We start from the raw sequence: 11,907 nt of genomic DNA on the forward strand, positions 1-11,907 counted from the left end.
GAGAAAATAAATGAAATGATAATTGATTGGAATGCAAACACGTAACACGTGTAAAGATGAGGTATTTGTATGCAAAATAAACGCAGGTGATACTGAAATGTGCGATACTGTTGCCTGTATGTATTAATTTAATTAATATTATTGTTAATATTTGCTATATGGATAAAGATAGAAATGCAAGGATTAGTAGAACTTGCCATCTAAAGTAACATTTGTATTTTTTTATCATGAATTAAAAATGAAGAGATGTAAATTTTACTAATCGTGACTGATACTTACTCCTATATATTTTATATCTTAGAATCTACAAATGCAAAACGTTTGATATCCTTTTGTTTATTGTCAGTATTATCAGTTTTCTTTTCTTCTTTTTTTTTCATTTTATGAAATGTATACAAATATAAAGAAATCCTAAAAGTGCATCTCTTGCATATTTTCGAAATGAAATACATTGAATTCTCTCTGTCCGAAATGTACACAGCAAGCAGAAACGTTTTGATACAGCCAGGTACAACAATTGTATAAAAATCACTACGTCGTCTCGACTACGTTTGTCACTAAATTACGTTTGTTTGAGATTTACGTTTAGGCTGAGGTAAGTCATTATACTGTTTTCCTGTCCGATAGAGCCATTTTGTACCTTTCTCGTGTAGCGAGAAAAATACGGTTCCTTTCCTTCTTATAAACGGGATACGAACGGTCTAAGGTGGACATCAGTAAGTTTCTAAATATGAAGAACTGTGATTGGGATCCGGAAGTATTGCGCTGACATAAACCATTATAAATCAACGTTAAATGCTTGATTATATAACACAAAAAATGCAATAATCGAAAGCAATTAATGCATACAATTTTCCGCGAGGTGTTATGCCAATGTAACAATTCCGGACTCTAACCATCTGTTTGTATGAGAAACATAGATTGTATTTTTTCACTCATGTACTGTTTAATATCCTATGGTTGTCCAGTTCTATTCGGCATTTTATATTACGATGACACGTTACTCTCTTTCTTTTATATAAAACTTCGAGAGTAAAATATGCGTGAGAAAAGGAAGATTGAAAATAATGTTATTCGACAAACTTCCAAGTATTGCATATGAGATACTAATTATTGTTATCCCAAAAAATTTTATCTCTTGAATACACTACGATAAGACCGATTTATCGTAGCTCTCACGTACTTTGTACATGTATATATAATATATTTGTTGAAAAAATATTAATCATTATAAAGAGAATTGTGTGCAAAAAAATATATATATGTACGTGTGGAAGAGAACTATAAATCGATAGTTATATTAATTAATAAATTATATGCTGTTGTAAAAAAAATTACGTTATTTTTCGAAAAATTTATTTTTGCCATTTTTTTCGTATTAACACATGAATATATGCATAGAATGTTTCTGGATCTCTCTCATTATTTCAATCTTCCTCTTTGTCACCTGACAAAGCATAAATCTCATACAAAATGAGCAGCAGTACCATCAAAAATTTCTTTCCCAATCCTTAGCTATGATCCATGTATACTTGTAATCCAGCAAAAACAGATTTCATTTTAGAACAGCACGTGTGATACACATATACGAAAACGTGAAGCATTACAATAAAATTGTACTCTGAAAAATATCAGCCAGGATAAAATTTTCAACGATTACGCTCTCGTATTGCCTTCCTGTCGGATACAAAATGTAATGACTAATGAGATGTTAAGGAAACAATTGATTTCGATTAAAAGACACATTTCACTGGCAAAATGTGGAAGTAAAATAATCAATGACGAACATATTAATAGATTATACAACTATGCTTGAGACCATAGGCAAGCCATAATCTAAGTACGTCATCGATCCGTTATTAAAGCAACTCGCGTGGACGATATTTCCATGTACCTTTACCTTTACCTTAAAACAAAGATTACAAGGCTTTCCCTATTCTCTTCCTTTCTTTCATTCTTTCTCTCTTCTTCTCATTCTTTCTCTTTCTCTCTCACTTTCATGCATTGATATTTATTGATTTCTTAATTTATCTATCTTGCGTACTCTCTTAAATGGATGTTCCGCTAAGCAGAAACGTAGTCGCACCGATGTATAGAAATAAATAACTATCTAGACTCCTATAGTGAGAAGATGTTTACATATAAAAATTTGAAGAAACGTTAAGCCGGTAATTAACATCTGGGTATCTTGAGAGACAATACACAGATATACAAATACTTCGAACCATCACGTTCTGGAATTCGTTGTGCACATATCGCAAAATCGGATCTTTCTCGTACGTTCCACTTTGATGAAGTTCTCTTGTGCGCCTGTTTTTGTCTCTGCAAGGTGTACAACAATATCGCAAATAATGTAGATACATTATTAAATAACGATACATCGTTTTCGTCGAGTAAATCTCACAACATTCGAGACTCTTTGAGAAACTCTTTGCTCTCTATACAGTATTCTTTCATAAAGGATACTTCACCAAAATTGCACGTTACATTCTTTTCACATTTATACATACATAGCGTCATTTATTACAGAGGCATCATACGAATAAGCAAATTAAATTAACAATGTTAAAATAAATTTCGTAATATATCTTCAGTAACCGTTTAAATATTGCGGGGAATATCTTTCTCTTCACTGAGGTGCACCACTATAACAATGAAAAATTACTTCGATACTTTTGCGAAGCGTTTCTTATGTACAATTGTGTGAATGTACAAAAATCTAAGAGCCAAGAGCCAGCAACGGAGCAATGTAGGATTGCGAGGAATTATCTGTCCTTACGTTTACAAGTGTGTATCACTGCATAAGACGGAAATACTTCATTTACTCCGTGGATCGTGTACGCGACCTCAACTTATGTCTAAGGCAACTGTGCCGTTTTTAAAAATTGACATCTATTTACAGAACTCTTCTCCGTATGAATTTTGCAAATATCGGTGTAGAATGCACGATACGCAATTGTATGTTCATAATAATCAGTTTATTACAGCTCTTTCATGATTGTGTCTGAACAAAATAACGCTATAGCCACTCTTGTAGCTCAAACACTCATTTCTCGTAAAATTTATGATAAGATGACAAACATCAATTTAATATAAAATTACGATCGAACCACCATACACTGTACATTTGTATTCGGAACTGTAGAGCGCGTAGTTTATTTAAAGGAATCCCTGTGAATAATTAAAGATCATAAATTGTAATATAAGGTGGTGAATGTATGAGAATAGGCAGGTATCAAGCTGGCTTAATTAAGTGTCACAGTCTTCGAATCGCCTTTTCTTTTATAGACATGGATTATATCAGCCGCGCCATATTCGCTGGTACTCTTCTCTTTCGTGTATCAATTACGATCTGTGTGCTTCATGTTTGGTAAACTCTAGACAATAATTTTATGACGATATCGTACGTGCTGTATTGTAAATTTTGAAACATTTTCTTTATGCTTCTTCCTTGGGGCATCATGAGAAAGAACATACTCAAGTCCCTGCTTTCTCCGAAGCTAAGAGAACCAAATGTCGATTGAGTCATGGACTTAGTAGTCGTCCAAATCAAAACCATCAGTCTCGATGTCATCCAGCTGCATACTTTGAAAGTCCACTTTGTACCGCAAGATACCTGTAAGATATACATTTGAAGATACATGCAAGAGAGCGATAATCATTAAAAAATTTTTGCTAAAAAATAAAATATTTTTATATGAAAATAAAATTATCAAATATTTATATTGAAAAACAAATTATAAATAGAGCAATATGTAATGGTATATAAGCAAATATACATATAATAATAAAAATAATAAAAACTGCACAATTACAATCAGCATTAACTGAAATGTTCACGCTACGTACAGCTGGTCACAGAAAGATTGCAACACTTTTTTTCGATGGGTTTCGGAATGCAGCTTACTCACCGAGCGATTGGTTCTTATTCACGAGTCCACAAATAAGAATCAATCGCTCGGTGAGTAAGCTGGCATTCCAAAACCCATCGAAAAAAAGTGTTGTAACCTTTCTATGACCGGCTGTATGTGCTAAATTATATAAATTTAAATAAAATTAATATTTTAGGACAGCGCTTTCCTATACAGGAGAAATATATTTTTATATATTGTACTTTATAATACATATATAGTAAAACATCATAATTTACAGAACACACAAAACTTAAATAAAGCATTTTGAAAAAAGCTATTGTACAAAGAAAACAGTGTCCAAAAAAAAAACATATTATGATTAGTTAAACATTTTATCATTAATTTTGAAATGATATAAGACAACAAAATTAATATTATATATTTTAGTGATTAGGAGAAAAGACCATATACAATAAAATAATAAAATCTGTAAACTTATATTAATATATTTAAAGTAAATTAATACTTATATAAATATTTGAGATACACGCGTTACTGTATAATAAAAATTATAACTGTAAAGGATTAATAAAATAAGAAATGTAAATATACATATGTAAAAATATACATATGTACATCAATTATAACATTGAGATGTAAATTATGATTAAATGTATCAATTTTTTATTCTTTGTTATTAATTAATAAAGAACTGTACTGTACCTTTCCCAATATGCAAGCTAATAAAAATAAGATACCGATTAGCACTTGAAGAATATCAACTATATTTTAACTATTTTAAGCAGTTGCTATGTGAAAGCGTAAATACTCATAGATATCATAATTGCACGATACTTGTGTTCATTATCAGAGATAACACTTTTCATAGCATTTTTCATAACTTTCAGATTGACATCTAATTTTCGATATTACCTCTTTCTAATAAATTATAGAATGTATATTATCTGTGATGATGAACTTAATGTTGCTTATTATTTAACATGCATTGGAATATATTACATCATTTTTTATTTTTTATTATAAGCATGGGCGTAGGGTATAATAAAAGAAATATATTGAAAGCTGTAATAAAATTTAAGATATAGCGTGTAATAATGTATGATCTTGTTGATTACTTTCCTGCTTCTTGTACAATATTAATTTTATGATATAAATATTTTAATATTTGTGAAACTGACACAGTATATGTCAAAAGACATCTAAATAAAAAGTTAAGATAATTACATTAATAATATTTTTGCATGTGTGTGTTAAGTGTAAATTATTTTTAAATGTAAACTACAATTTTTCTTGATAAAATAAATCAACAATTTTATTATATATAAAACGAGATTGTATATATATTTAACTGAAGCAGAATCCGAATTATTCTTTCTTGAAATATATGTATATATCATACGAATTAAAATATACAATTATATTAAAGGGACATACATGCGCTTACTACGATCCAATATCAGTAGAGATTATCAGTGTATAATCTAATCTATACGACGTCTATAGCGTAATAATATAAAATAAATTCAATAAAATATATGTATAAATACTGTACACAAAATAATAATTGACGACAAATCAAAATTCTACTTTCCAAAGAATAGAATAAAAATATCATAAAAGTTATCATGCATATATATTCTGTATATACAAAACATATTTTGTACTATAATTGTAGAACAGAAAAAATAGGTTTGGTAAATTGAAAAAAAATTTGCGTATTTCCATTCAGCAAAATTTTTATAACTTATATGTGTGTGAATAGAGTAATGCATTGAATCAAGAATTATCGAACAGTGTGTACGTGTGATATGTGACATGTTTAAAAATTAATTTTGATCAATGAAATAAATATCATTAGGTGAGACATAGACGTAAGTAGCTATATTCTTAGTAATGATAATAAAACTTGTCATTGTTGCCTAAAAGCTAACATTTCAAAGCGTTAGCAATCAATTTATTTATAACACATTCCTGTGAACACGGCCTTCTAGTTCGTAACGGATTTTCGTTGTGTACGATGATACCGTACGAAGATCGAGGATGACATGTGTTAAATGAATAAGAATGTGGTTATATATTTGTAGCAATATATATGTAACTATCAAGCAATGCTATTTTCCAATGAATCAACCACTGTGTATATTGTATCTACTATTCCAATTATAAGACCAACAATGTACGAATCTAACAACGCCGCGATAGGAAAAGATAGAAGACTGGAAGATTTCAACTCACCCTGTATATAAACAGAGTTATCCATATCTCATATATATATAATATGTATATATATGTATGTAAGATTTTTCTTTATATGCGTTTACCACCAAGAAAGAAAAGAAAGACAGCGGGGACTCTCAGAGTTTTTTATTCGTAGAAAAAAAAGAAATATAATACTTTGAGAAATATAAATTAAAAATGTTTATTACCACATTCAAACTTATTTTAAGAGACACATATGCATATGTACTACAGATTTGCACAGAAGAAACAAACTATTTAGTGAGAAACCCAATGAAAAAAATCGTGAATTTTTGGACAAATTTATCTTTATATTTATAAATTACTCAAAAGTAGAGTATTTTACAATAACTGTAATTATCTTTCTAAGTATTATAAAACAAAATATATTAATTTCAGAAATCCTTAAATTCATTTATGTAAATATTTACATATTTAATATATAGTTAAATTTCATTATGTGTAAGATGTTACTGACAAAATGTATTCACATTCCTCAGGAAAAGATAAGAAAAAATAGATATTGAACTGAGATTATATAGGTTGAGATAACATCTTAAGAAAAAAATTTGGTTAATTATAAACTTGAGATTTATACCAAGAGATTTATACAGAATTAATCTATTAATTTGTTTATACTTATGAGTCTAATTAAATCAATACAGTTACACCATCAGAAATTTAACGCAAAACATAAAGATGCAACAAATAAACAAACGATAAATTTGTCCAGCTTTGCAAATAATATGCTTTATAATACACGAGATGTAAGTGAACGCACGCAAGACAGAGAGTAAGCTACCTGGTCGATTCTGAGTAATTCACGGATGAAATTAGTAATCATCAAGGTCAACATCATCAAGAGGCTCATCGGCCTGCAGTGACTGGAAATCAACTTTGTAGCGGAGGATTCCTATACACCAAGATATACTCCATAGTTAACATCGGTTCGAAGAAATTTATCTTCCATACAAAAGAAACTTTGCTGGTGTCTAGCAACGTTAATCTATCGGCTTTTAGAAACATTATACACCCAAAACGCAACTACACCATAACTTGACAATAAATAAGGTTTCATAGCAAGTTAAATGCGCAGATTGTATTTTAAAAAAAGCCTAGCACATATGTGTATATATTATTTGAATATTCCAAATATAGAGAGAGAGGTATCAAAATTCTTTGATACCATTTCCTAATTTTAAATTTCTACTATTTTTTTTTTACTCTTCTATTTATTTTATTTAACCGTTTTTCATTTCATTATGTGTTTTGTTTTTCTGGGGAATTATATTTATAATTTCATAATTATAATATAAAAGTTTATATATGTTATGATATACTAGAGCTAGAATTTGTCTTATAAAATTAAAAATAATGATAATAAACATGTATAAAAGAAACTTACCTCCTATGCCACCAAAACCTCTAACAAACTGGGATCCTTCCTGAGATTTGTCCGTGATAATTTCCAAAGTGGCACCAAAACTTTTATAATTGTTTGCAAGCCATTCCAGTAGTGGTTGACATTCTACGAGTTCCAATTCTACCCCACTCTATAAAAAATATAGATAAGATATAAAAAAGAATTAAAAATTAAATTTAAAATAAATTAAATATAAAAAATACAGCAAAGTCATCAGTTTTCTTCACTGCATGTTGAAAACTGTCGTGATCAAAGATTAGACAATATTAGTTAAAGGGAACAGGACGTATTTTTGTATTTATATTACTCTCTGGAGCGTTGACTTGTCGCTTGGTGCGGTACATGAAGAGGCTCCAGACTTGATATATATGATACGTTCTGGCACTGTGACCCCCAAACAGAGGTCGGAAAGCCAACCAGGGCATAATACGAATACGAAAACGTCCTGTATCTATAATTGGTACTGTCTAATCTTTGACAGTCTTCAACATACCATAAATAAGTTTTTAATTAAATTAAATATAAATAAAAACATGGTAAAGTCAGCGGTTTCTTCAACATACTGTGAAGAAAAGTGTTGATTTAATCATGTTTTTTATATTTAGTTTAATTAAAAATTTATTTTTATTTTTTATTTCCAACATTGTTTTGATACTCACTTCCTTATCAGTAAAATGAGTTTTATCTTTTTCTTGTTCCGGCGTTAAGTGTAGTACTTTTTCTTCCGCGTTCGTATGATTTTTCAGGACATATCGTTGAATATCTAAATTTTCCCAACAAATTAAAGTTTCAACGCTACCCAATTCCAAGGCTCTCAACGTATCTTCTACACCAAAACAATATTTGCCAGTTTCTTGAGAAATTTCATCAAAATAACGCCCTAAATAAAACAGAAACCCAATATAAATATGTATTATAACATATATATATTACATAATATTACATTTTAATCAACATATAAATATTTACCGATCAATTTTTTCTCTTGGATAAACTTCACGTTTTGCAAAGATTCGGCCGCTAATTCGATAGCTTGATTAAAACCATTTTCGCCACCATATGATACATCAACCAGCTTTATAACCTTAGCTTGCAATCTCTGAAAAAAATCATGCATTAAAGAAACTAATAAGTTAGAAAGCTAATTAAAGAAACAATCTCTGTTTTTATATCTCACTATAACACAAATGTATTCAGAAAAATTAATTGTAAATAATGGAGATTTTGGAAAATTAACAACACCAAACAGTTCGGGATCGATTCCTGGACTTGCTGTCCGCATAAATATAACACAAAAATATTCAGCAAAAACATTCCACTCTGATAAAAATAATGCCTACGATATAAATTTAATCTCAAAATAGAGATAAGCAAATACTATCATTTTTGGAAATCTCCAAATAATAATTGTTGAATAATGTTTATCGTATAATCACAAATTATGAAATATAAACGTTATTCAACATTAATAAATAATTTTAAAAAGCTCAGACTTTCAGAGTGAAGGGGTTGGAAATAAAGTGTGTAAAAACTTATGATCCCTCTCTCTTCGCATAAAAATTATAATAAAATCAGAAAGATTTAGCTTATGCCAAAGCATTGTCCGTGACATAATAAAACAATAGAAAATGCGGTAAATTCTTCTAAAAAGAATTTTGCTTACTGGATCGAACATATCGGATTGACTAAGTTCCGTTTTAAAATCGGCACTACCCGCAAGGATCAATCCAGCGATGTTAGGTTTGTCGTTTGTGATATATAATTGAGTAGCGACTTCGGCTACTTTTCGAACATAATTATGCCGTTTTTCCATACGTAATCGGGCAAAACGCAATGCAGATTGACCACCTCTGCCTGAAATCAATATTTTCTTTGTGATATGTATCTTTTTTGAAATGTCGGGTGGCTCGGTGCTCGGTCCACAAACTACCAATCCGTGGATCCGGGTTCGATTCCATCCGCGCCTCACATATGCAGGATTTTTCCTGCATTTAAGTTGCTCAATCTATGAGTAAGAATCCCAATATCTTGGATTAAGGAACATAACTGTTATACCGATTACGTTTCCCACTGATTAAAAAATAAGTTTAATTGAAGTATAGCCCATTCTATAATTGTGCAAGCATGGTTGTAAGTGGTTGTAGTTGTAAGAATTAATCAATCACAGTCAAATATAAGGAAAATATTCGACTGTGATTAGTCAATTCTTACAACTACAACCACTTACAACTACGCTTATACAATTGTAGAATAGGCTTAAGGCTTAAAAGTTAGTTGATAACTTGTTATTGGTCAATATGGCTACACTTACAGAACCGAGGATCAATTAAAGAACAAGGAAAAAACACATCTTTGATATCAATATCTTATATTGATTTCTAAACAAGTAATAATGACAAAAATTGGCTGTCTTTTCCAATTTCTCTTACTTACCATGTTTCTTGGGAAGGTCTACGGTGAATTTATGTAACACCTCGCGGGTGTTACCTTGCAGCGTTCCAAATAACGCTCCATTACCATCCATTACAATAAAACCAAATTTATTATCATCTGCGAGTAATGCTGTGAGCGCTTCTGTGTGAAACTATAAAACGCAATGTAACTTGTGTAAAAAAATCATATTTTTTATATACAAGTATCACATTTGCGAAAGTAAAACACACCTTATTATCACAAAGATATAAAGATGTATTGATAGGTTTGAAAGGCTCAAAATCGATGTTGACCTTCTTTTCCTTTCCTTCTTCTGTTACAATAGTTCCACAATAAATTACCAGGCCATTTGGAGGCACTAAAACGCATTAATATGCATAAATAAAGCATGATTAATGTTCAATGTATGAATGATATCTAAATGACTCAAAAGTTAATCACAAAACATAATTTTACATTAAAAAGAGTCAAACGCTGTAGGTGTATACAATAAATTCCTATATTTTTATTGATATATATATAGATAAAAGTCAATTACCTTTTGTATATAGCTTTAGCCTATGCTGCACCGATGTGATTGCACCCAAAACAGATAATCTATTTACACGTGACTTAATGTTCGACGCTGTACCAAATTCATCCGCCAGCATCTTGCTCACTCTCGATATTTGGTCCTTTGGAGGTATGATTAACGAAATCATACTCGTGCCATTCCTGCAAAGACAAACACATCAACCTTCCATCTATAAGTATGCCACAGAGATAATTAAAAGGTAATTTTGGAGAAACTTTATAAGATGAGACCTACATACATTTTCCATGAAATAAATTTCTAACAAAATTCCAGTAACGTCTGTTAGTTGCAACAAGAGCGGTTCTTATATGGGATTCAGAAGCCCAGATTGCGGAACTTGGTGAATGAGCACATGGTTCGCCAAGCCATATGTCAAGGAAATTCGCGCGGTGGTAACGGTAACAGCTGACAGCACAAGACGCGAGGACTTTGGAGCCGACCTACTTACCCTCTGGCCATCTCGAGGCTCTTTATGAGCTTCTTGATCTTCCAGATCTCGACGTTGCGGTCGGCGGAGGTCTCCTCGTTCGACATCGCTGCGGATGTGCGTGGGGACGCGTGGTCGCGACGTTACGGCGGGTTGGTGCCCGAGATGCTGAAAATTTAATCGCTGCCACGCGCGCTCTGGTCCGCCCGAAGGTGGACGTGGAGGACGACGACGATGATGATGACGAAGGTGAATGGAGCAGGAAATGTGGCCCACGTCGACGACGGGGAATCGGACCTTGCCAAAGGTTCCTCTCTGTGAAAATTACGGTCGGAGAGTTATCGGTAGTTAGGAAATACCGCACCGATCCAGTTCACACCGGATTATGTCAGCCACGGAGGAACGTGGTCGACATAGCCATTCATTCAGGGGCGGCCGCCCGTTCCGTTCGTTCGTTCTCTTTCTTTCTCGCGTTCTCTTTCTCTTTCTCTCCAACGCTCGGTGTCGCGCGCGCGGGCATTAAACGCTCGAGTTTAAGCACGCGCCGTGCGGCCACCTTCGCTCGTGGCTGTTATACGGTATACCTTCCGTCCTCGCACTCACTTCAGAGGATCGTTACGGTGTGATCGGTGTGCCCGACACGTCGACGTTATCGCGACGAGCTGGTCCTCTTCAGCGGCGACGCGATTCGTCACACGGCGAGTACCACGCGAGCGCGAGCCTCGATATGCACACGTCGGCCATGCGATGGCACAGCGGAAACGTCAGTGAACGAACCACGGTGAACCGTGGACGTTGCCGCACACGAGACAAAATGGGAAGCAAAAAGACTCCGAGGCCGCCCAGTCGCCAACACGAGCGCGCACGACGCCACGACCGTGAAACGTGCTGCAACGTGCTGAAATGTGAATTACGCGTTCGCCTTCGCCATTGGCTA

The 11,907-nt window shown here is 32.6% G+C and overlaps 1 protein-coding gene across 4 annotated transcripts; it reads right to left on the reverse strand.

The window, feature by feature from the left end:
- Positions 1–1,247: 1,247 nt before the first annotated feature.
- On the reverse strand, positions 1,248–11,810 carry eRF1 (eukaryotic release factor 1). Of its 4 annotated transcripts, XM_018516212.1 has the most exons (12): positions 11,574–11,810; positions 10,992–11,285; positions 10,508–10,683; positions 10,200–10,327; positions 9,970–10,120; positions 9,200–9,390; positions 8,506–8,635; positions 8,196–8,416; positions 7,519–7,666; positions 6,916–7,026; positions 4,578–4,594; positions 3,552–3,616 (listed from the first exon to the last, which is right to left on the reverse strand). In XM_018516212.1, the coding sequence occupies exons 2-10, from the start codon at positions 11,075–11,077 to the stop codon at positions 6,947–6,949; spliced, it is 1,311 nt and encodes a 436-aa protein (XP_018371714.1). In that variant the 5' UTR covers positions 11,078–11,285; positions 11,574–11,810; the 3' UTR covers positions 3,552–3,616; positions 4,578–4,594; positions 6,916–6,946. The 4 variants fall into 4 exon arrangements, with proteins under 4 accessions (XP_018371712.1, XP_018371713.1, XP_018371715.1 ...); XM_018516213.1 differs by lacking the exon at positions 4,578–4,594 and having other exon boundaries at positions 3,541–3,616; XM_018516210.1 differs by lacking the exons at positions 4,578–4,594; positions 6,916–7,026 and having other exon boundaries at positions 1,248–3,616; positions 11,574–11,809.
- Between the last annotated feature and the right edge of the window lie 97 nt (positions 11,811–11,907).

This window comes from Trachymyrmex cornetzi, unplaced genomic scaffold (genome assembly GCF_001594075.2).
Source record: "Trachymyrmex cornetzi isolate Tcor2-1 unplaced genomic scaffold, Tcor1.1 scaffold61, whole genome shotgun sequence".
In the NCBI taxonomy this organism is placed as follows: Eukaryota; Metazoa; Arthropoda; class Insecta; order Hymenoptera; family Formicidae; genus Trachymyrmex; species Trachymyrmex cornetzi.

Bases quoted from the DNA above. Each gene is read 5' to 3' on its own strand.
- eRF1 (XM_018516210.1), bottom strand. From the start codon at position 11,077: ATGTCGAACGAGGAGACCTCCGCCGACCGCAACGTCGAGATCTGGAAG. The intron at 9,391-9,969 runs GTAAGTAAGAGA...TATTGATTTCAG, and splicing joins AGACCTTCCCAAGAAACATG to GCAGAGGTGGTCAATCTGCA. The intron at 8,636-9,199 runs GTAAGCAAAATT...GATTTTTTTCAG, and splicing joins AATCCGATATGTTCGATCCA to AGATTGCAAGCTAAGGTTAT.